This window comes from Megalopta genalis, chromosome 4 (assembly GCF_051020955.1).
Source record: "Megalopta genalis isolate 19385.01 chromosome 4, iyMegGena1_principal, whole genome shotgun sequence".
Taxonomy (NCBI): Eukaryota; Metazoa; Arthropoda; class Insecta; order Hymenoptera; family Halictidae; genus Megalopta; species Megalopta genalis.
The window spans coordinates 25082317-25108397 of record NC_135016.1 but is presented as its reverse complement, the minus strand read 5'-3'; the positions used below and the strand labels follow the sequence as shown (position 1 = coordinate 25108397).

The 26081-nt window shown below is 38.5% G+C and overlaps 2 protein-coding genes across 3 annotated transcripts in view; one reads left to right on the top strand and one right to left on the bottom strand.

Moving 5' to 3' along the window:
• LOC117222986 (zwei Ig domain protein zig-8) overlaps positions 1-26081 on the top strand; it is a 746648-nt gene that overhangs the window by 395142 nt on the left and 325425 nt on the right. The gene's annotated exons all lie outside the window — the stretch shown is intronic.
• LOC117222985 (uncharacterized) lies at positions 7132-13802 on the bottom strand. Its single transcript, XM_033475064.2, has 3 exons — positions 13457-13802; positions 11158-11999; positions 7132-9599 (listed from the first exon to the last, which is right to left on the bottom strand). The coding sequence occupies exons 2-3, from the start codon at positions 11577-11579 to the stop codon at positions 8804-8806; spliced, it is 1218 nt and encodes a 405-aa protein (XP_033330955.2). The 5' UTR covers positions 11580-11999; positions 13457-13802; the 3' UTR covers positions 7132-8803.

Genomic DNA, 26081 nt, shown 5'->3' with positions numbered 1-26081 from the left:
GCTCTTTCAAAAGAAATCAGTTTTCCGTAGAAGTGTCGAAATCTTTTCGTTCCATCGAATATCGTAGCAGCATTGAAGCTACATTTTTGTGGAAGGACTACTTTTGCATGACAAATTTACCTTGTATTTTTGAAGCATTGCCACGTATACATATGTACAGAACCATAGATCCATAACATCCACTAATTTATTGAAAGAAATTCCTTAAGAACGTAAAGACAATAATTCTCTAGATCAGAATGCTCTTTCAAAAGAAATCAGTTTTCCGTAGAAGTGTCGAAATCTTTTCGTTCCATCGAATATCGTAGCAGCATTGAAGCTACATTTTTGTGGAAGGACTACTTTTGCATGACAAATTTATCTTGTATTTTTGAAGCATTGTCACGTATACATATGTACAGAACCATAGAACCATAAAATCCACCAATTTATTGAAAGAAATTCCTTAAGAACGTAAAGACAATAATTCTCTAGATCAGAATGCTCTTTCAAAAGAAATCAGTTTTCCGTAGAAGTGTCGAAATCTTTTCGTTCCATCGAGTATCCCGTTAAATTCTGGAAGAAGAAAATTCAAGGCACAGTAAACCGGAGGAACCTAATTGATTAGTCGACGTAATCTATTCCTCCGTTGGGCCGCAGTAATGTACGATAAAATTCAATTCCCTCGTAAGCCGTCTCTCCTCCATCGTTGATAAATAACCCGGATCCGCGTATAAAATTACAATGAATCTTATTTCCTAGCTCGCCGTGATGAGCAAGCTCGGAATCTTGTTACTTAATTCCGCCGGAAGTCGGCCGGCCCCCAGGGACTAGGTAACCGGTAACTGTTTACGAGGACCGTTTTATTCGAACGACAAAAAGGCTCTCTACCTACGTCCGAAGCTATTAGAAAAGTCCGCGGAGGGCCGCCGCTCTGGAAAACCGGGAACTGCGAAGTCCGATTAAAGTGTCCCCGCACGTCTCGGATTTCGTGCTCGATTTAGCCGATTTGAGCTCGCGTCGAACTACTTCTTGCTGTCCTATAACGTGCCTCTTGTAGCTTCCTTTCCCGGAGCACCGTTTCACATCGGCGATCGTTAAACCTATCTCAAACATTCGAAAAGTTCGACCGCGGTTGATATGTACAGCGTGTTGCAGCATTATTCGAACTTGCCGGGCGAACTTGCGACAGATGGATTCGCGGAACTTCCTGGATTCGAGTGCGCATTTTCTCACGAAGAATTGTAGCTTGTTCCCCTGTGGAACCCGGATGGGCAAAACGCGTCGCGTCTTCGCGGCTCCGATCATTATTTTTTATCGTTGTTGATCATCGATCGAAATCAAATGTGCAGAGTGCGTAGCATAAATTCGGGCAATTATTTTGTGGTGATATGTACAAGAATTCCATTCTGATGCTATATATTTTGTTGGGTATCGGTGCTTATGCATAAGCAAGGAACTCGGACTGTTATTTTAGAGCAAAATAGTATTTTATTTAGTTAACAGAAACAAGGCGAGTAGAAGATGTGAAAGAATAGGATAAGGAGACAACCGAGTAAATGCAATTACTCTTGCGGAGGCTGTCGTTCGACTGACTAGGCGGCGTAGTTTTTCTTTCTAAAGTTGCCAGGGGCTCAGGATAAACACATGCGAGTGATTATCCTTACCCTGTGCATTTATTGCCCTGGCAGCGTCGTCTCCGGCTCGAACGTCGCATCGGTGAGCCGACCTATAAGTGTACGACTCCCTCCAAGGGTCATACCGCAAGATATAATAAAACTATAACTTAAAACTATATAGACATTTCAATATATTTGAATAAACACTTTGCTTACGCGGAACTTCCTGGATTCGAGTGCGCATTTTCTCACGAAGAATTGTAGCTTGTTCCCCCGTGGAACCCGGATGGGCAAAACGCGTCGCGTCTTCGCGGCTCCGATCATTATTTTTTATCGTCGTCGATGACCAATCGAAGTCAAATGTACAGAGTGTGTAGCATAAATTCGGGCAATTATTTCATGGTGATATGTACAAGAGATCCATTCTGATGCAATATATTTGAATAAACATTTTGCTTACTCGTATCATGCATTTAATAGATATTCATGTCTTGTTCTATTTATTTTATCATGCGCCTCTAGCAAATATAGAAAAATCATTAATTTGTTATAATTATATAATATAATATTGCATACCTTTGAAATATATAGTTACTTATTTATTAGATTTTATTAAATTTAGGATAGATTGAATTTATTGTATTAGTTTTCTTATGATTTTTATAGCAATTGGTTCAGAGTTTATTCTGAAACGTTGCAGTTGAGTTATGATACATCTACGTGCGCGTGTGACGTTAAGGAGCTCGATAGAACGTGACGATATGAATCATCTATCAAATAAAGTAGCAAAAAGAAACCATTCAATGGTTACGCTATGAACGTGGAAAATACTTCAATATTTTTTATAAAACTAAAATTTTTCGGGATATTGTGTTTGTGATATTAAATATTCAGCGTGCTCGGTGTGGCAGGTCACCTAGTGCAGTTGAAATATACACTACAGGAAATATTTACATAAATCCATCCGTGCGTTCTATTTTTGCAGAGAAAAAGAAGGACACGTTAGATTTGCTAAAATTTTATTCCTAGAATTCATCATGTATTTTTCCAAGCATCAAAAACCAGTGCAACTGTGAAAAATGATGAAGAATTTAGTATCGAGTAAGTTCCTTTAATATGCAAGATGTCCCAAAAATGTTTTGCAGCGCGGATAGGGGAGGGGGGTCCTGACGTCATTTGAAGTAACTTTTTTCTTAGCAAAAATGCAATCCGTGGTTTCCTTTACGAGTTATTAACGAAAAACACTGATCAATGAGATGCGAGCTCAGCTGCCGCGAGGCGGCCGAGCCGAGTGGCCGAGCCAATGAGTGGCCGAGCTAACGAGCGGCCGAGCCAATGAGCGGCCGAGGCAATGGAGCGGCCGAGCCAACGAGCGCTCGAAGCCCAGTTCCGCTCATTGGCTCCGCCGCCTCGCGCCAGCTGACCTCGTCTCTCATTGGTTACTGTTTTTCGTTAATAACTCGTAAACGAAGCCGCGGATTGCATTTTTGCTAAGGAAAAAGTTACTTCAAATGACTTCAGGAAGGTCCCAAAGGCATTTTTGGGACGTCATACCGCGTAAATCACTTTCTCACAAAGAAGTGGTACCACAACTTACCATTTGTTTACTAGCAACAAAAATATGGATTTTATTTTAGGTTGTAATGACATAATTACTATTTCTTCGCTTTATCTTTTTACAATAAAGTCACATATTTTATTTAATTTTTTGCACGATATTATACGAAAGTCCAATTTTTACGATAGTGGGAAAAAGGGCTTGATTTGCTTGAAAATTAAGGTGCTTGTATTAGGGGAGCTATTCGGAAACTAATCTGGAGAGCTGAATAGAGTCCGATACTAGGCGACACCATCTGACCGATTTAATCAAGTATACTATTTCCGGCTGCGCTAATTTCGTGATTTAAAACAAGAACCGGGCTGAACAGCGTTCGCAATAATGTTCGATCGCGCGTTTGATGAGTTGGTTTTCACGGTTCCGTCCGGCGACGTACCAATTACGAAAACGGTATGTAATTTCGGGATTGACGGGCCAGAGCCCTCAAATGTCCGATCCGCCTAGTTGCCGTCCGTTCGTGTCACTTTCCGTTTAATTGCATTACATCGTAGCATAGAACTAAATAAAACAGTAAACAGAATTCGGTTAAGGGGGTAATTGTAACATAGATCGAGACTGAATAAATCAGCAGTAATTTCACTGACAGCCTGAATCGTTTATGCATTTCGCTAGTCGATGTTGTCGGCTCCTTAATCGGCCAATGAATTCATTGTTAACTGTTAGCTGTTTTCGACGAGAATACTCGTCCTATCACAAAATGTTGCCATTTCTTCGTGACGAGTGTACTCGTCAGAAATAGCTGACTGGTCGAGAAGGATATAGATATATTTTGATGTTCTTTATGAAATTATATATTTTATGAAAGTATTGCATTTAGACAAAATATGAAGAAATTAATCGCATACAATGTAATTACAGAAATTTACACTCTTTCCGACACGAAAAGATTTTTCTACGCAGAAATATTGCAACTATTAACTGATTATCAATTATCAATCCTATTATTTGCATAGTTTCCATTTCAACAAATATTCTTATCGCAGTTGCAGTTGCATAAACATTCCGCCAGTCTCGTAAATCCGTGCCCACAATCCAGGATTCGTATTTTACACAATTTCGCGTTCGTAGAAGTGACACGTGTCGATCAAACCGACGGAGAATTATTCACACGACGTCAGTGACACTGCGTGAACTCTTCAAACATTTTATAGACAGATTTCCGATAACTCTGTTATAATTTACGTGCTTCATTTCTAGCATTTATCAGCGATTTCTTTGTCGAGCGTAGATTCAGAATTACTTTCGATAAAAATGTTTGCGAATTAAATTTCCTTCTACGGGCTGATAAGAATTATATGCTCGCGACAGTGAGAAAGAAATTCACAGATATGTGAGAATCGCGTTTTAAACAAGCATGCGAATATAGGTAGGCTGTATCGTCAACACCTGTGCAAATTTAGAAACTCTTAGCGTATCGGCAAACGCTGCAAAACGCTATGCAATGTATCGTATGCTTGGCAAATACCTGCTAATGATTCCATTTGGAAAATCACGATCATTTTATTCTAGAGATCGCCTGCCTGTGATATTGCACCGAATAATTTCGCTACGTAATTACCTCAGCTGCACTCATAGACTAATGAGTTCATATCATCATTTAAACAGTGATACAGTTCGTGACGTTATGTATCTTGATCCCATTATTTGTATATCGTATAATACGTTCGTGCGGTGCCACGAACGGTATTGCGTCGCGGGATAACGCGTCCGTGGCACCGCATAAGCGGCATTACGTCGCGGGATAACGCGTCCGTGGCACCGCACAAGCGGCATTACGTCGCAGGATAACGCGTCCGTGGTACCGCATAAGCGGCGATACGTCGCGACATAACACGTCCACGGCAGCAAAGCGGTTAATGACAACATTAAAAATAATGAAAATCGTTTTTCATTTTGATTGATGTTGAATCACGGATGTCCAACGGTTACATTGTAACTATATCTATCTTCTCTCATTGTCAGCCATAAACATCTGAACCCAAGTCATCCGATCCGCAACCTCGATTATTCGAAAGAATAGAAACACGGTGCGTGGGATAACTAGCGAGCCTCTATTATCGGAACAGCATGGTTATTCGAACCGGCTCGTTTCTCGGCGCGTTCGGATGAACGTGGTTCGACCGTAATTTGAAAAGAGGCAGCGATTTTCCGCCGCCAGTATTTCCATTAAATACACAAGCGCGGAGATCTTCGCACAGTTAAATATTCCGTGAAAACACCGCGCCGGGTCGTTTTACGGTTAACCATAACACCGAGTGGAGCCTCGTGTTCTCGCATTAACCACAATTCCACTCTGATCCACGCTCCATTTCGCGATCATCCGACGCGATTCCCCGTACCGTGTTCGCGAGCCCCGTGGAAAATCGAAGCGTGCGAAATATTTTCCGGCAGATCGACCGTTTACGAAGAACTTTCACGCCGCGTTTACCTGTTTCCGGGAAACAGCGATCGCGGCGCGGCCTCCTCGCGCGAACGCCGCCCGCGACGAGCAAAATTTAACGGGTTTAAAATTCAGGTTAGACCGTAAGTGAATTTCCCGGGAGACGTTGCTGCCAGTCTGGGAAAATATATGGAAATGACAAAGTTTTTCTGCGCGGCCGGAGTACCTCTATTTGAAAGGCAGATCCGTACTTGCATAGGCGAAAGAATAATTTCGCGCATCGTCTCGGCGCGCCGCGCCGCGCCGCGCCGGCGAGTTTTATTTCGCGGCATGCACATGGTGTCCCGTAACCTCTGATACAACTTGAATAACATACACCCGAAATGAGGCGATGAGCTACGTGAGCAGAATAAAAGCATCGCTCTGTTGTTACACTGGGTATTCATTTCGTTTTCATTCTTTTGGAATTTTTAGAAGGATTTTTCAGAAACTATTCACATTTGTCAGCTGGAAAAATCGATTTATTTTTCCTATATGAGCCGTTTATTTTGAAAGTGGCATAAGTCACTTTACCGTAATGAAAAGTGGTGATTTTTTAATGTTTATACGAAATTATTTATACTGGGAAAAATATCAGTATCCTGAGATAACAAATAGAAGTAAAACTTCTCGAAAGTTAGCATCCATATTTTGAAACGTGTTAAAACGCAAACCCTTAGATATATCGACTTAAAAACAAAGTGACTTATGCCACTTTCAAAATAAACGGCTCATATGTTCCTGAAACATATAGGGAACATCGTCTTTAAAATGTTTTTCTTTCGAACAACAGTGTTATAGATTCACGGTAAATTTATTAATTATTTACCAAGATAATAGTTGCTAAATTATTAGGTTGCAGTATCTACCGTTATCGGATAGTTTAATATGTGAATAGAGTTGAATCACTTTCTTCTTGATGAAGCAATCGATAAGTAAATGTAAACGGAACTGGAGATGTTTTATCGCGTTGATATTAGCACTTTGTTGCGTATTAAAAGTTGATGCATTGCCACAATTTGCGAAGAAGTTGCGAAACGGTGATCTTTATGTAATAATGCTAATCAGTATGCATGACACAAGTTTATTTTATTCTTATGAATCATTTTTCACGAGTCTGAATCTGTAAAATTGTAATATTGAAAAGAAGCTTGAATAAAGAATAATTGATGAATATTGAAAAATGTAGAACAATGCAACAATTGAGCCATTTATTTTGAAAGTGGCATAAGTCACTTTACCATAATGAAAGGTGGTGATTTTTTAATGTTTATACGAAATGATTTATACTGAGAAAAATATCAGTATCCTGAGATAACAAATAGAAGTAAAACTTCTCGAAAGTTAGCATCCATATTTTGAAACGTGTTAAAACGCAAACCCTTAAATATATCGACTTAAAAACAAAGTGACTTATGCCACATTCGAAATAAACGGCTCAATTGTTAATATCAGGATTTTGTGATCGAATTTCAGGCACTTTGAAACAGATTCGGTAACTGGTAATTCAATTTAATCGAGCAGTAGTTCATTTGCGAATACAATTCGCAACTTATATTTTTACACTGCTATGATAAAACTGCATTTGCAGAATTCACATTTGTCCGTATAGTGGGTACAAAAATTATCGTATTCATATATTTATTTTCGGTTACCTATCATATTTGCGTAATCTTTAAATATGCTGTACAGTTTATTACACCGCGAATTTGATGTTTTTGCTGGAACGTAAATATTAGGTACACCACCTTGCATGTTCCGCGTCTTCCACGAAAATTGAATCTGAATTTCGATGCATGCACGATGTAAGTAAGCGTCTACTACAACAGAGTTCAGGCTCGTTGATGCATTCAAGGTCGTTGATCCTCCCCGCCACCCTGTCGCCACTTGCGAAAACCGGTCGACCCTAATCTCACTAATACGTTCGTCCCCTAATACCTGATTTTGGCAGAAGACGCGTTATAACGCAGTTCGTAGATAGCTCAGAAATCGTGCCCGCCTCATCGACTCGCGAGAAATTAATCTTAAACGATTAATCCTAAACGAATCGCGATTACACAGTCGTCTTATACAAAACCGCGGATTAAAAAATATCATTTTCAACGCATATTTACAACTAACGCTTAAAATTAATTTGTATAATTTACGAGTGACAGCTACGTAGCGGATTTTTATGTATTCGTGACAAAACCGAGTAAGAGAAATATAAAACTATAACGTTAACTATAACGTTAAAAAATAAAAAATAAACTAAACTATAACTAAACTAAACTATAACGTTAACTATAAAGTTATTAGGAAAGTAAATTTCCCATTTAACATCCGATTCTTGCGAATCAAGTAAAACGTATTTATGTCCACTGAAGATCCACGATCTATAATAGTATAGTAACAACAATTCTTTCGGGAATCGTCACACATAATCGTCTAACGGCAGAAAAATAATATAGCTTCATTTTACTAAATTTTATCCTACTTCTCACGAAGAAAGCATGATTAAATTAATGCTGCTTAACTAAATTCATACAGTCTCTCAACTAATACATAAAACGTTTATAGGAGTATTCTACGTTGTTCAACCTAACGGTAACAATGCGTTCTTCAGTTCAGATGGATACAGCTTCCTCATTATTTTTATTAAAATTCCTCGTTAATTTTAATAAAATTATCGAACCCCTTGTCGTACAATTTTTCTCACAGTTCGAACGATCGGAACTTTCTCGATTCGAATCATTCCCAAGAACGAAAAGATAATATATATTTATTGTGCGCATAAATTTACTCGAGCGCTTAATCATCGATGACAAGGGAACAGAATATTATTCTCACTCAAAGAAACGGAAATCTCCATCGCGGGGGTTGTACTCGTTAAAGTACGACAAGGAGTATCAACTCGTCGTCCTCGAAAGCTGCACAGAATCGAACTAATTTATGTAATAAAATAAAAATTGGGAGCTAAGATGTACGACGCCGAGTTTCCTTCCACCAATTGTCCTTCAGCTTGTGAACAAAAATAGACAATTTGGGAAGAGGAGATACGATTGTTCCAACCTCTCCTCTACCATTAACCGGAGCTCTTCCGATTGTAGCATCGCACAGAGGCTGATCAGAAAGTCATAGTTACTAGTTAAAAAAGTCAAAGTTCTAGTTCTAAGTTAAATGTTTAACTCAAACCAAATCAGCCAAACAGCCGAATTCCATCAGGTTGAGCAGCAGTTTGGCCAGGATCTCGTCGACCTCCTCTCCGCCAAGCGTTCGCGCGACGTGTGCCTTCTCGGCAGGAGTCATGTCCGCCATATCCTCGGGAGTCAGTTCGCATTTTCCCATGACCGTTGACAAGAAAAAGGACGCGATCGCGTAACCGAACAAACCGTTCTTCTTGTAGTCGTCGCACAGAGCCTCGTACGAAAAACGTTCGAGATTGTCCACGTTGTTCTCCTTCAGACACGGGATCAGCGAGTCGTTGTACGCTTTAAGGACACTTTCGAGCATGTCCTTGTCGAGTTCCTCGGCGCAGTGCAGGCTCAGGAAGCAGGACAGATCGATCACCGGCGATCCGTAACGCATCAGCGCGAAATCGATGAACATAGCTTTCACTTTTCCGTTTTCTTCCTTGAAGAAGGTGTTGTTCAACGTGAAGTCGCCGTGGCAGAGCGTCGCGAGCGGCTCCTCTGGTTCGGCGCACTTCATCATCGCGTTGAACATATCATCTAGGTATGCGAACAGTTTGTCGCAGAAGTCCTTCTCGTGGCCCTGCTTGCGCAGATAATCGACGCTCCTAGTTGCCGCACCGTTCACTACAGGCAACAAACCGTTCAAATCGTCGTCGAATCTCGTTTCCTCCATGTTCCCGACGAAGTCCAAGAATTCTGCTCGTCGATGCTCTCTCATCGCGTAGCCTTTCGCGTGGAACCGCGCGTTTTCTTGGATCGCGGCTATCGTGTAGTCCATGGGGACGTTGTACCTGGAATGTCGTTGTATCGGTTACTTCTGCAGCAAGTTCATTTGAACTTACCGATTACAGTGATGTCTCCCTAACCGACGCTCGGATTGCGCACAAAAATGGACAATTTTGGGAACAGGAGATACGATTATTCGAGCCTTGCGGCTCGTTTTTATAGTTCTTAACAATTCGTAGCTATGAAAACGAACCGTAGGGCTTGAATAATCGTATCTCCTCTTGCCATGTATCTCCGTATCTCCTCTCCAATTGTCCATTTTTGTGGACAATCTGAGCGTCAATTAAAGAGACATTACTCTAGTTACAACAGTCTGCAAAGTGTCTGGTTCCGGTTTCGAATATTTTAGGATAATTCTATGAGCTATTCTATGTAGTAATATATGTACTCAGAGTTGTGACATATTAACCCTTTGCACTTGGATGTTCTCTCCCAAAATTGCCGATAATTGTGCTATTTTCGAAATGAATCATTTTCGTTCCGGAAAATCTGTATCAATAGGATCTTTTATCATATTTCGTTTAAAGAGATTAATTTTTCCAGTGTCTCAGCGTTTTATATTTTCTTCCGCGAGTGAAAAGATTTTAAACGACCAGTTTCAACGCTCTCTTTACCGACTATAATCGAGAATTTCATGCATTTACGATGAACACGAATGCACGAAACTCAAGACAATATTTCTGAAGAATTTAAAATGAATTTCATTCATCGTTTGAGAAATGAAGTTCCATCTAATTCCAGTTTCGTTAAATTGTCTCAAAAAATTCTGATCTAGCATGTAGATCTGTTAGTTGTATCTGCATCTGTTACTTATTATTTCCAATGATTTTTTTCATTGTACAGTTTATCGGCAATTAACACCGTTTCATTTGTTATAGAAGTTTAATATGTACTTGTGCTTGTGTTAAAAAATGCTTCCAGTATTATGCTATTTTAAGCGAGCATATGATAGCTATTTTATATGATACGCAACGTCGCAAACGTGTATAGATGTCTATAATTATTTAAAAAAAAAATACGCAGCCGCATTTGGGAGACTGTAGAATCGTTGTACTCCAAAACTAAGGTTAATGGAGAAAAACGCTTTCGCCAAATCTGTAAGAATCGTCTACTGATTAATGAAACGCAGAATCTGTGTTGGGCAGTGTAATTAATGAACCGCAGATCTTCATGCAAAATTGACCGTATCGATTGCAAGACGCAGAAATCACCTAGGCATTCCCTCCTTTCCTTCATAATTTTAATACAAATCGAGCGTAATTCTTATCTTTATTCCTTCGCATTCTTTTTTAGTTTACCAAAGGTAAGGTAAGGTAAGGTAAAGTAAGGTAAGGTCCGCGAGTAATTCGATTATGAGAAACATTACGATGCAGTCAATTCCGTGGCCTGTTACGAGTACGTAAACAAAGGATAAACCACGATTGCCATCGAAGCATACAGAGCGGAATATAAAACGAACACGAGCAACACGTTGGCAAGCTTGGACGCTAATTAAAGATGAACCAGACGACCGCGGGCGTCGTCAAGAAACGTGCAGTCGCTGCAATTAATCTTAGCATCTACCTCCACGAGGACAGGTGATATCCCCTTTCCTCGATGTTCTCCAGAACGAGGACGGACTTGACCGGCGGGTTCTCGTGGCTGTAATAGCAAATAGGTAGGTCCTCGTGGCCGACCGCGAATTTCTCGTAGAACAATATCTCGTTGTGGAATTGTTTATCGGACTTCCACATATCTCGGATGACCGCCAGCAGCGGCGGTCTCTTCACGACGACTCGAATGCTCCTCGTCCCCTTGTCTTCGTTGGCATACTTCGCGGTTATGTTCAGGAAGAACATGCTCGACAAAAAGAACGAATCGCTCGGCGACTCGAGATTGTAGTTAGCATCGGTGTAGTCCTTGCCCATGCGCTTCGTCATCAAGCCGATCAACTGATCCAACTCGTCCATAGTGTCGTCCGGGCAATCGGATGTCTTGTTCCCCATCTATAGCGGAAGATGATGGTTTCCGTCGCTGGCCTTTCCGCTGACAACACCTGTTGACAACTACCACTGGCAACGACCACTGACAACGACCACCGACGACGTCCGTTGCCGACCGGGTACAGCGAATGAGACGCAGCTATTGTCGAGGACACGTGATGATTCGAACCGAGCAGAGTGGGAGATTCTAGGTCATCCCGCGATAATCTTACGATTCGAGCAGCCTAAGAACCGCGGTCACGACGAACGGCTTCGCACTGGCCGACATGTTCCAGGAGACCGGCGTTATAACTCGTTCCCGCACAGCGTATCATTAAATCATCCTAGTCACCGTCGTCTAGACTTATGCAATTGCAATTATTCCGCACCTGTTGCCGATGATTCTCGAGATTCGTTTGTGCGTTGAGAAACTTCTGTGAATCACTGTACCAACAGAATATGCAAAATCAGCGCGGTCGGTAATCTCTCCCTCTTCGGAGTGAGCAATGGAAAAGAGGGAAGTTGTAGTATACGTTATACTAGCATTACAGCGTACCCGAATTTGTTCTATTGTTAACACCATGTCGTCCGCAGATCTTAGATACGATTCTTTTGTTTGACGCCGGCATAATAGCTTGGAAATTTTAGATTTTAAACAAAATTTCGAAGATGGCGGTAATATAAATTCCTAAAATTAATATATGTCATCCAAGAATTTTCGTACTTAATTCTTAGTTAAATAAGCACAATGCTATAGTTCGCTGCCTTTTAACACCCAAGAAATATAGTTCAAATGTTATTTCAGTTTTCTAACCCTTTTCACTCGAGTGGTGACTCTGAGGCACCACTAAAATTGTTAGTTCGCGTTCTAAGATAATTTTTATATTAACGAAGTTTAAATTTAAAAAATCGTTAAAAGCGTAACTGTTATCACAAGTTATCGCAACATTCAATTTCACATGCATAAAATGCACTTTGTCATATAAAATGGAAATACCATAAGTCAGAAAAATTATTTTACAGCTAAAATGGTTTCGAGTGCAAAGGGTTAAAATGGCACCAAAGTGGTACCACCGTACCATGTTTTTGCATGACACCAGCGTGGTGCCACCGGACGGCATAGTGTTAATATTTTTCCAGAAACAAAGGCGTACCTTTTTTTTACGTCATACGAAAGCGGGCGTTAAGACGAGTTAATAATAATCGTAATATTGTATTTGTGAGCAAGTTGGAGGTTGATAAGACTACGTATCGTATTCAATGTGACCGACTTCCATTGACCGAGCGAGTGTCTCTATCTTCGTAAGACAAGCTTTTTTCCTTTATTTTCTGTGCATTTATATATATATATGCCGAACAACCAGGAACGATTGGTAGAATTCCATAAGGAAGAGAACTCCTTTTAATGCCCGCTTTCATACGATCTAAAAAGATATGCAGCATTCCATTTAAAAAACGAAGGTCATCTTGCTTTGTAAAATAATATTAAAATTATCATATTGCTGGTAAAAAAAATGTACTACAACCTCCTCCTCTTCAGTTTATTCGTAAGGTTTAGGAGACACCCAGTAGAAATGAGAACAAAGTAAGTATGTAAAAAAATATGTAAAATAATATTAAAACTATCATGCTGCTGGTAAAATGTACTTCAATCTCCTCCTCTTCAGTTTATTCGTAAGGTTTAGGAGACACCCAGTAGAAATAAGAACACAGTAAGTATGTAAAAAAATATGTAAAATAATATTAAAACTATCATGCTGCTAGTAAAAAAAAAAAAATAAAAAGAAAGATGTACTTCAACGTCCTCCTCTTCAGTTTATTCGTAAGGTTTAGGATTTAGGAAAGAAACGCTGGTGTTCCTGAAGACACCCGGTAGAAATAAGAACAAAGTAAATATGTACCTCTATCGTGTCACATAGTCGTTTTTACTCCGATCTCGCTGGATGTACACGTGGACGTGTTGGACGTGCTCTGATTATGATGCGCGTGGAAACTTAATTGAATAATGGCCAATTGTGTGCGAAGCTGACACAATTAATCGGTCGGCGAATGAAGAATGATTCGATAGCAGGGAACGAACTAGGAATATAACGCGGTAGTCAGTCGGCGGAAATTGTAGTATCGTGGTCGAGATACGATGGAGCTGTATTACGAACTTTCTTTCCGTTCTGTTCCTACGCTATTTATCATCCTCCGTGTGGATGGGCACTTCTTTGCGGTGTCAATATTTACGCGGCACAACCGAAAATTTTTCCGCGTCATTTTGGTTTCGTCATCGTCCTTCAGCCGACGATTTATATTGTTCCACTACCTGTTACCGTATCTTATCGATGTTTACTAGTCCGATACTTACTTCTGAACATTTCGGTAGTATTTCCAAATTAGCCGCAGAGCCGAATAAAGCCAATAATTCGTACGAGAAAGTATCAAAAGAAACGTATCGGGCAAAATTTTAATCCTGATTTGGGTGGTGGCTTTTAGATACCATCGAAAGATCAGGTTTTGCATCGACACAATGTTTGCAACTTATTTTAAGTTGTTGGGAAAGGATATCGGTTTGTTTATCACTTTTATCCCTCGCAATTTCTCTGTTGTCCGATCGTAAATGCTGTTCTTTATGGCTTTTTTGATTACGTTCAACGTGTTAGCGAAAATATTCTGTTTAAACTGTAGAAGTTCCTAGAATCTAGGAACTGAAATAGATGCCAATGTCTAGGCTAGACGAGGTTTCTAGCGTAGCTGTGCCCTTCCTCTATTTGCGTTACGTCTCTTAATAACTTCATGGTCGTCGACGCCAGTCGTACAAAGCGTAAAGGAAGGATGGTTGAAACGATTTATTTTTCAAAATATGAGCCGTTCATTTTGAAAGTGGCATAAGTCAATTTGTTTTTAAGTCGATATATTTAAGGGTTTGCGTTTTAACAGGTTTCAAAATATGGATGCTAACTTTCGTGAAGATTATTTGTATTTGTTATCTCAGGATACTGATATTTTCCTCAGTATAAATAATTTCGTATAAACATTAAAAGATCATCACTTTTCATTACGGTAAAGTGACTTATGCCACTTTCAAAATAAACGGCTCATATTTATCGTCTATTTGTAACAATTAATATATTCCACGTTTAACCATAATTTATTCCTCGTTTTTCCTTTAAATAAGATTATTCCTTGGTGTGAAATTAACACAGTGATAAAACGTCGACATCGAAAGTTTAAAATAGGGTTGTTCGTGCACCATTGTCACCTAGCAGAACGAAGCGCGGAATAATCTACTTATAATTATTTCAAATATAATGAAAGTGCTATCCTCGCGAGGAAACTAATATACACGATTAACCGCAGAGATCATTATCTCTTCATCAAAATGTGTTGACGCTCCGTATTACGCGCAGTTCCCTGTATTAGCCTACCATTATTGCAGATAATAATATTCTATTTTATCTCATTTTCACGATTTTTCATTATAACGAGGAGAAATTGTATTATAATCTACAATCTGATGATGATAAATAATTTACTTAGTCGAGATTTGCTTCCTTGTTGTGCTACACAATACGCTCGCAACTATTTATGGCAACTATCGATTTCCTATTCGTGTCTCGCAACAGTTGCAAGCAAAAAAAGAATCGGCTCGATCGAATACCGAGATGAAAGTTAAACACTAGTCTTGAAACAATACATTTTATGCTATCGCAAAAACGACTGAATGTTTTGTTATCAAAATTTGCCATTCCACAGTACTTGTTGACAAATATCCCTTCAAAAACAGTTTTCCAATGTTCTTCTTTTTTTGTTTTGTACTGTTATTCTTTACTACATTTTGTTGTTGTTCCACCTTACTGTTATTTAGCAAATATGTTATAATATTATAATATAATATTTCCAAATATGTTATAATATTATAATATAATATTTAGCAAATATGTTATAATATTATAATATAATATTTAGCAAATATGTTATAATATTATAATATAATATTTAGCAAATATGTTATAATATTATAATATAATATTTCCAAATATGTTATAATATTATAATATAATATTTAGCAAATATGTTATAATATTATAATATAATATTTAGCAAATATGTTATAATATTATAATATAATATTTAGCAAATATGTTATAATATTATAATATAATATTTCCAAATATGTTATAATATTATAATATAATATTTAGCAAATATGTTATAATATTATAATATAATATTTAGCAAATATGTTATAATATTATAATATAATATTTAGCAAATATGTTATAATATTATAATATAATATTTAGCAAATATGTTATAATATTATAATATAATATTTAGCAAATATATGTTTATTATGCAGCACGGAGGCTACGATTCAAATCATGAATTGCTTATTTATCTCCCACTCGGATTCGCCAATCTAGCAGCCGATTGTCGCCTTTTATCGGTGTCTTGTAGCTTCGAGCCCCAATCACTATCGTTTTTCTTCGTCACGCCATTGTCAAGGGGTCCGAAATCTACACTAAACACATACAATATATGACTCTGCACATTATCGCTTAACCAACGTCTATACCAAATTAGATATACAGGGTGAGTCACAAATTCTTCCCCACGATTCTTCAGCCCGTACATGAACGTACATGAACGTAAACATTACAAATGCTCATTTATTCAATTTCAGATCTTAACACATAAAACAAAAGAAAAATCTATATAAAACCAAATTGAAAACACTCGTATCAGAAGTGTGCATGTAATTAATAATTAAATTAAATGTTCGAACTGCATTCCATCTTCCGCAACGCAAAATGCTGCTCTTTCTAATAAATATCGCCAAATTATTTCAAATATTGTGGCAATTGATTCATGGCAATTTTCCTTTAATGTCATCTAAAGGTTATCATGTACCAGGTCGTTGAACTCGTCTCGACATCGCCTACAATACTATGAAGTTAATATAACCTAGTTTCATTTAAAAATATAACGGCGACCTCGTTTTTTTTATCGAAAATCAATTTGTTTTTAAATTTAATTGCCATTTCTTGCCGGTTAAATACTAATTAACTTTGATAGGAAACATTTTTTGTCGGACCATCGGAAGGAGGTAAAAAATCGCGGGGACTAATTTGAGCCGTTTATTTTGAAAGTGGCATAAGTCACTTTACCGTAATGAAAAGTGATGATTTTTTAATGTTTATACGAAATGATTTATACTGAGAAAAATATCAGTATCCTGAGATAACGAATACAAGTGAATCTTCTCGAAAGTTAGCATCCATATTTTTAAACGTGTTAAAAAACGCAAACCCTTAAATATATCGACTTAAAAACAAAGTGCCACTTTCGAAATAAACGGCTCATTTGTAAGCGTCAAGCGTCGAGAATGATTAGAAAAGCGAGAAATTCCGATCCTGGTAAGAGTTTACACTCGAAGGCACTCGCGGACGTGCTCGGGCAGGCCGAAAAGAAGGGACCACGGCGTTTGCATGTATTGTTAGAAGACAGACCGGGAAATTTGTGCGGGGCAGTTGTGGTTCGCTGACTCGCTCACTTTAAACTCCACTCGAGGCGGCTTGCCGCGGTATCCTCACTTTCATTTTGGCCCGTACGTCACGAGGGTCCACTCATGCGCGGCCAATTCAGTTAATTTCGTCCCGCGAGCCAAGAAGACGATTTCGCGCTGCTTGCCTTTCTGGATCGTGTGGCTACCCCCCTCTCCTCTCTCCGAGTGGCTCGTCCTTCGTCCACGATCCTCTCGGCCCATCGTTATTTTTCTTGCGCAGTTCCGCGGTATTGTTCCGGGAAAATTCCTCTCGGGGTCCAGCGAAAGAGCAAACACCGTGAAAGAAACGCGAGCCGCTGCGACGGTCGTTAATTGATAATAATTGAAGTTGATCGATGCTCGCCCGTCGCGCCGAGACGGAAAATAGTTGTACTATCGAAGAGACCATAAATATGCGTGCCTACACTCCCGCTCAAAAGTCGCTAGACATAGGCGTTCGCCCTGGAGAAAAAATATATATATATATATATTAAGCAAAATATTAATATATTAATATATGCTATATTTAATAATATTTTATATAATATTTTGCTTTTAATATATTAATATATATATATTAATATTAATATATGCTATATTTAATAATATTTTATATAATATTTTGCTTAATATTTTCTCCAGGGCGAACGCCTATGTCTAGCGACTTTTGAGCGGGAGTGTAGGCACGCATATTTATGGTCTATATATTACATATATTATATATTATATATTATATATTATATATATATAATATATAATATAATAATAATAATAATAATAATATATAATATATATATATATATATATATATATATATATATATATATAATATTAATATATTAATAATAATATTTTAAGCAAAATTAATAGAAAGACAAATGAAAAAAATGTTATTCAAATCTTATTCTTCACGATTCGTGGTTCTGAAAATTTTGATCTTGCCTTGAGTACGAATATTTGAAATCGATCAAGCCGATGGTCTTAACACGGTGCCCTGTGTCTATGGGACACCTAAATATTTTTTGTGTATTTTGAACGGCACGAAAAATGTCCCAAACGGATTTTTAATGCTTACAGCCATTATTTTCTTTCTGCGAGAATTCGAAAAATAACACAGAGAGCGCAAAGTGGAAAGTGCATGAACAGAAATAAAAGAAGAAACCGTTCCACGAAAGGAACAGTCGCTGCAATTGCTCTTCACTGAAGAAGCGCTCTTGTATCATCAGTTTGAAAGTTGCGCGTAATGATTCCTTTACTCCCGAGTGACTGAACGGGAAAGCAAGTCAATAACGGTGTTCAACGAATGTAAGTAATAACAGTGATGAGCACTGGTATGATTTTTCTCGGTGCCATCCAATTCTTACGAGAATCGAAGAATTTCTTACATTTTGATGTCTTTTTTCGTGATTTTTCAAATTCAGAAGATAATAATAAAATTATGATACACAATATATATAAATTACAATACGAGATGTCAATGAGAATGATAGTTTTCGAGTTTTCAAAAATATATCCACGTACGTATATGTATAGTCTTCTAAATGGTGAGTTATTAAAATATACTGTTATTAAAATAACTGAAACCATAAATTACGTTGCTTTCGTTATTTTTGAAAATGCTTCCATTATCTGCGCGCACCGAATAGCAACTAAAATACGTACAATTTGCCGGGGAAAAACTTGACGGTTGATAGATTGATATTCAATTCGATCAAATCTGTTTTACCAATTAACGCGTTCGCCACAACCATTTATTTCGCTAACAGTTTTCGCAATAACAATGCATTGTTAAAGGCAACCCACTCATTTTTTTGAAACACCGCAACAATATTCCGGGGGAAAGCCATAGATTTTTTTTAATATTACGAGCTGCGTTGCGATTTCAAATAACGATGCCCATAAAAGCTGATCCCCTATTCAATTCCTCTGCCATGAAAGTAATCACATTTTCTCGCTGCGAAAAAAAGAACGTAGAACGTCGAAATATCTACTCGAAATGAATTAATGATAAGGATCAAAATTTCGTGCGAATAAGTGAATCGAAAACGTGGCGAATTTTCATACGAAACAAATGAAAAAGCCGATAGATCGTTTGGAAAATGTAATGGAAGCCGAGTAATGGTGATTAGTTAGCTAGCTCCATTGTTTAAAAGTAGTTATCTCTGTTGATGAAGAAGAGTAACTTTTTAATGAAGCATTCGTGTACACTTCGTTACATGTACTTTTTTAGTCCCGCATTTACCTACAAAATATTCTAACAACGTTGCACGTAAAATTGCGAAACATCAAAAACTGTGCAAATGATGTTCCAATTGATGAACAGAGGTTTATCAATTAAAAAGAAATTTCGATTTTTTTGGGGAGGGGCTGGAAAATAACGATCTATCCGCATTTTTAACAAGAGAATTGGATGCAGTTCTATTTAATTTTGTGATTCTTCTAATTGATGATTGCGGTGCATAGAAAATAGGTCAAATTCGCGTTCTTTTTTCCAATTATTTTCCGCAGCTGTAAACATCAAATGTTCAGACCATCCGGTATCATAGCAGGTACGCATTTTAGCCAAACAAAATCATGAAATACGAAATAGAGATAATTATAACGCATTATCGATATGTAAACATTTCGGCCTTTACTAAATAATGCCGCCCGTAGGTCGAATTACCAAAATATCTTTGGCTAAAATATGCGCAATCCCTAGCACCAGAAATGCACGCAATTTTAACACGGTCGAATGGTTATAGAGGAAAATGAAAATAAGGATTTCTAAATTGTTCGAATTATACATCGTGACTCCGAGTATTGTCTATTATAAAATCAAAAATTAGAAAAAGCCTACTTCTCTCAATTAATCGATAGACTGCGGATTTTGTGAATTTGTGACAAAAAATGAATGGGTCAAATACAAAACTGAAAAGACGTATTGCTGCATTATTTATTACAAGGACATTGTTACTGTATTTCCAACTGATCTACAATTATTAAAAGAGAAAAGACATTTTTATCCAACGCTTTCATACATCCTTTTCAACGTTCCTTGCAAATAGTATACACAATCTTTATTCTGTATACGCTTTGAAATCTTATGTTCGTAGAAATTCTGCTTTTTATTGGCAATAAAATAATCAAGCGTTTCTTTACCATCCTTACAAAACGAAACAACTCTCCGAACAAGCCAGCAGTATTTTGCATGGGCATTTCCGAACACTTAAATCACGAGACATTACAAAAGAAACGAATTCTTTTGCAAAAGAAAGACATTTTTATCTAACGCTTTCATACATCCTTTTTTTTAACGTTCCTTGCAATTAGTACAGATAATCTTTATTACGTATAAAGATACGCTTTGAAATCTCATGCTCGCAGAAATCCAGCCTTTTATTGTCAAGATAGTCAAGCGCTTCTTCACCATCCTTACAAAACGAAATGTTTTCGAAAAACGAAACAACTCTCCGAACAACCCAGCAGAATTTCTTGCACGGGCATTTCCGAACACTTAAATCACGAGACATTACAAAAGAAACGAATTCTTTTGCAAAAGAAAGACATTTTTATCTAACGCTTCCATACATCCTTTTCAACGTTCCCTGCAATTAGTATAGACAATCTTTATTTCGTATAAGGATACGCTTTGAAATCTCATGCTCGCAGAAATCCAGCATTTTATTGTCAAGATAGTCAAGCGCTTCTTCACCATCCTTACAAAACGAAATGTTTTCGAAAAACGAAACAACTCTCCGAACAAGCCAGCAGAATTTTTTGCACGGGCATTTCTGAACACTTAAATCACGAGACATTACAGAAGAAACGAATTCTTTTGCAAAAGAAATGGAATCTCGCCGCTGAATCTCTGCGGACGCGGTCTCCATCAGCCAGTTTGCGCACACGCGCGGTTAGGCGAAGGAAAAGGACGTTTAACCGGGAGACCGTCATAATTCTTGTTTTCCTTCCTGTTTGCGCGGGCCGTTCGACTCGGGGCGAGCGGGTGGGTCCGGGGCGAAGAAAAGAAGGGACTGCTCTTTCCGGTATGAAAATGTTTCTCGTGATTCCTCGGCCCGGGCGGCGGTTTTGCATAATAGCGGTTGACGTTGCTTTTTTAAGTGGTTCTCCACGAGCCGCTCCGTCTCGCGCGTATCCACCGCGGTAGAGGGGCGAAAGGAGGAGGAGGAGGAGGAGGAGGAGGAGGAGGAGGAGGAGCAGGAGGAGGAGGAGGAGGAGGAGGAGATTTGCTACGTTCCGCCTTGGCGCGATGAAAATGCAAATTCGATCGGTATCGAGCTCGAAACACTCGGTCCCGGCTCTTGAATGAAATTTAGAAAATTTCGGGGGGCGCCCACACACCGCGTCACGGTCTTATGAATTTTACATTAAACATCGCGGAACCACGTTCCGCGGGAAATTTGATATTCAAATAAATTATCCGCGCGCCGTTTGTTTGAACGTTGCTTTCCTCCGCGGCCAGTGTTTACCCTTCGAGATTTCCGCGGAATCCTGCGACTATATATTTCATGTAACCAAACCGTGAATGTTCCGAAATTTTACAATTTTCCTGTAGTACAATTTTTGCTCAATTTTAACGCATTGTTTCCTGAACGCGAATGAAAAATTCAATTGGCACTTTCGTATTACTTTGGGCGCCGTGATAAATAGAATTGATATAATTAAAAAATGGTGGAGAATATTTATTTCAGCAGGTGCTCAAAGTGTTGTCAGTTAACTTAGTTCTAATATTATTTTTCGTACTCGAAATCACTTGAAAGCGATGATTAGACTACGAATTGTTATGCATTCATTTTACAATTCTCGTTTAGTACAATTTTTGAGTTATTTCTCCGTCGTGCGATTACTCAATTTTAACGCAATATTTCCTGAACGCGATCGCGAGAAAAATTCAATCGGTACTTTCGTATTAATTTGGGCGCCGTGATAAATAAAATTGATATAATTAAAATAATAACTGCGATAGAAAAATCGGTGGAGAATATTTATTTCAGCAGGTGCTCAAAGTGTTGTCAGTTAACTTAGTTCTAATATTACTTTTCGTACTCAAAATCGCTTGGAGGCGACGATTAGACTACGAATTCTATGCATTTGTAGTAAAAATGAGTATGTGTTACATGAATTCGAGCGTACTGTCACGTCACGTTTGATATATCAACAATGTTAAATGAAGAAACTCATTTTTATCTAACTTTTGTTTCCTACAGTTAACACAGAAACGTATTATTTTCCACAAAGATCCACAGTCTAGTGATAATATTACAGATCGTTGGATTCGTCTTGGCCTCAAGTGTCACGTGACGATGGTGATCACATACTGTCTTGACTTAAAAGCAGCGATGTTTCTGAAACGATACTTACGATTCCATCGAATATATTCATGAACAAGAACCTTCCGCATTTATAAAATATTCTAAATACAGGTCAAGTCGTTTCAGTTGGTCCACCCTGTAGATCATCCGATCATCCGTACAGAAGTATCATGCAGTATGAATGCAAAATACAATTCTGCATCCAGAGAGAACTTTAATATTGAAGGATATCATAGCCCATTTCCGGGAAGCGAGGCTCGCTCGCCTTTTCGGCGGCGAGGATGTTTGAGTTTGCACTCTCGATTGAAGTTACGAGACAGTTTTAAGGTATACAATTAGGGAGACAACTGCTATACGTCGTCGCGTCCGTCGGCGCGGTATTTCCATGCCGAGAACTACGCGCGACATAGAAGGGAGAGTTAAGAAGGAGCAGCCAGTATTTCGGTACAAACCGAGGCAGATTAAATTTCCATTGCAAATTTCATTCGATACGGCTCTTCAGCAACGTGACGATTTACCTCATCCCTCGGGCCGGCTTTCATTTATGCAACGGACGACGGTACGCGTCAATGTCTCCGAGGCGGAAAGTAATACGCGTCAAACTTCTTATCGATCTCCCTGGGTAACCGTGTAATAATTTACTCGTTCGGATCGCATGGCGAAAACGATGGTAGGCTGATGCAGCAACAAATTGCAATTTTCTGTCCCCTTTCCACTAAAATGCTATCTACATATTAACAAACTGCATTCAGGCTTTGCAGGAACTGCAATCAGGAAATCCAAAATGCGAGGAAACCGTATCAAAGCTATTTTTTTATCGATATTTCGAGTTACGCGTTCTGTCGAATTAATTTTGCGATTGCTATAGCAAAAGCGGAAAAAAGAGTGATTACAGAGAAAACACAGAACGTAAGAACTAATTTTTATTACGAATTATTAAAAGATGAACTTAGCCCGAAGCTTCGAAAATTAGTTCTTTAAGTGTTTAATTTCCTGCTGGTATATGAAACGTGGATTTTATGCATTTATGAGCAAAGGGATTTCACGAAATAGTAAAACAATCGGAATTTTATGTAACTCCCGCATGTTACAGTCGATGGAGAAAATTTACATTTCGCATAAAGCTTCGCGATCTACTAATGCAATAATTTATTTTTATATCGCTTTAATCCAAGCAAAGCCGCTTACATTTTCCTTTCCTCGCTTCTTCTGCGAGTAAAATAACGAGGAAAAGGTATTTAATTATTATTTGGTGTTTCGTCGATATCGTTTCGTCTTCGGAAATTAAAGTATCGCGACATGAAAATAAATATAGCATCTGTAAAGGTAGGAACCGAGCTTTGACCCAGTCTTCGGAGGAACGTACGAATTCTTCTCGCGCGGTATGACGTAAATTCGCTGATATCGCCAGTTCGTATTTTATTGTGCATGAAATCTTAGATGGAGCGTTCGTGCGGCTTATTTACGGAAAAGGATAAATTATATACTCGCGGAATGCTTCGGAGCAGCGTACTACGCATAAACAGAAAGTTTCGTGAAAAGAAAGCACGCCGTTTATCGATATTCAAGACGCAACATCGTGCTACTTCAAACTGATTTAACTATCAAAGGAAGCATTGCTTTGAGAAATTATCTGGCTCGATTTCCCGGGGCCATGATATGCAGTACCAAGCTCTGCATTCGACACCGTACTCATTTAAATTTCTTTGCGGGAACACGTGTGTCTGTTGGCGACATAAATCAACTCGAAAATTAATACGAAAATTTGTTTCCTGCAACCTGTTAACATACCAATTTCAACAGAATTCAGCGTGTCAGTTATTGCGCCCTTTGGTTACCGTGCCGTTGCAATAATTTTACTTGCATTTGGAAACAACGTTGTTACATTAAAGACATCGAATTTTTTTAAATAAAATGTGATCTGTAATTTTCACGAGCGAATCGAAACTTTAGCTTCTTATAAGACTTAGGAGGAAATAAAATTGGGAAAATCATTTTTTGAATTTCTGGTTACGATCTTGTTAAAACGCTTAGACAACACCTTGCAAATAAAGATGAAGAGACCACAAAAACGACTCGTTTCGAGACAAAAGGATAAACTATTATATCAATAAAACTGATAAAAAAAGACAACAATATAATCGACTTCTTGGATATAGCTTTTATTTACTTAAATATTAGATATATTTATTTACATATATTATTAATTCAGTAACTGAAACAAAACGTCTTATTTCAACAAATGTCTTTTAAAATTATTTCGTTAAATATTATATCAATTATAAAATAATTCGTACTTAGATAAAAGACACTAAGATATAATTTCAATGTTTTAAAAAGTGTGATATCGGCAAAAAGCCTATTTAATTAGTCAAAAACTCCGGACGCCACTTTAATGGGCACAGTAATTGGGCACATTCATCTTAGTTTCGATACTTCCCATGTTCTCAGATCTGCGAAAAAACGTTGGAATTCCCAGAAAACATGTACTGCGTATTCGCGAGCAATATTTGCTATTTTCTCGATTTACTAAAGCTAACAGATAGAGTAATTGAAAAAATCCCCTGCAAAAACGAAGACAATAACACGCGCGCGTATCAAACGATTGGTGTGTTTGAGGTAGGTTTCGACATCGCGAGCATACCAAATATTTAATCGATAAACGAAGTCTGCTGCGTTCACCGCGAGTGCATAACAAAAATATTTGTCGCGAGCCGAACTTTTCCGTCTACTTAATCGCGTCGCCCCCTTTCACGCGTCTCGAGCTTCGATCGTTAAAAATATTCGTTAAACCGCGCTGTCTTAGCGCGGCGCAAAGGTGAGCTTTTTAATTAAACAACGGCTGAGGTGCTTGCCAATTTTTCTCGCGAGAGAGTGGCCAAGGCGAGATAGTTAAATTAGTCGGCCGCCATAACGATCTAGTTTCCTGGAGAACGAACGATAACGAGGAGTCCCGTCACCGATTAGCGTTACTTGCTCGGAGCTCGACACTCATTAAGGTAACGAGCACCCTAAAATACTTCTCGGCGCGATTTAGAACGTCACTGATATGGTCGCTGGATATCCCGGTACGTCTGCTCGCAACTGCGTCACCATTGTCCGAGCTCTATTCAAAGGTTTATGTTCTGTTGCTTTTTGATCATTTCAATTGTCCTGCTACGCGTTCCAATTAGGTTTCTTTTACGAGCGGAAAAATGTTAGGGGAATTCTCGTTCAATTCGACATACATTTAACTGCTACGTCAACCTAGCATTGACATTGGTTGCATAATTTATGCACAGCTCAACAAAATCATAGAATAGAACATCTTTTTATAAAAATCAGCCAACTTTGACCGACGACCCAATATGCACTGGACGTCTTTGAAACGTCCCGAATGTCCTACACCAGACGTCTTTAACCTTTTAGGCACGACGCGCCACTATAGTGGCTTCCGCGGATAACATCTTTCAGAACGACACGCCACTATAGTGGCTTTCGCGGATGTCATCTCTCTGGACGACGCACCACTATAGTGGCTTGCTCTAGTAGCTCACTCGCTCATCGTTTGAATCAAATAATCGTCTTCATATGCATTGTTTCACACTTCTTTTGTCTTCACATCGATTTACAACAGTCTACAGGGTGTTCCAAAAATGTCTCGTGATCCGAAAATGGCGGGTTCCTCTGTTCATTTGAAGC

What these genes read in the sequence shown, in the direction of transcription:
- LOC117222985 (XM_033475064.2), bottom strand. Translation starts at nt 11,579, where the DNA reads ATGGGGAACAAGACATCCGATTGCCCGGACGACACTATGGACGAGTTG. An exon ending in TATCACCTGTCCTCGTGGAG is followed by an intron (nt 9,600 to 11,157) that starts GTAGATGCTAAG and finishes ACGACATTCCAG; the next exon opens with GTACAACGTCCCCATGGACT.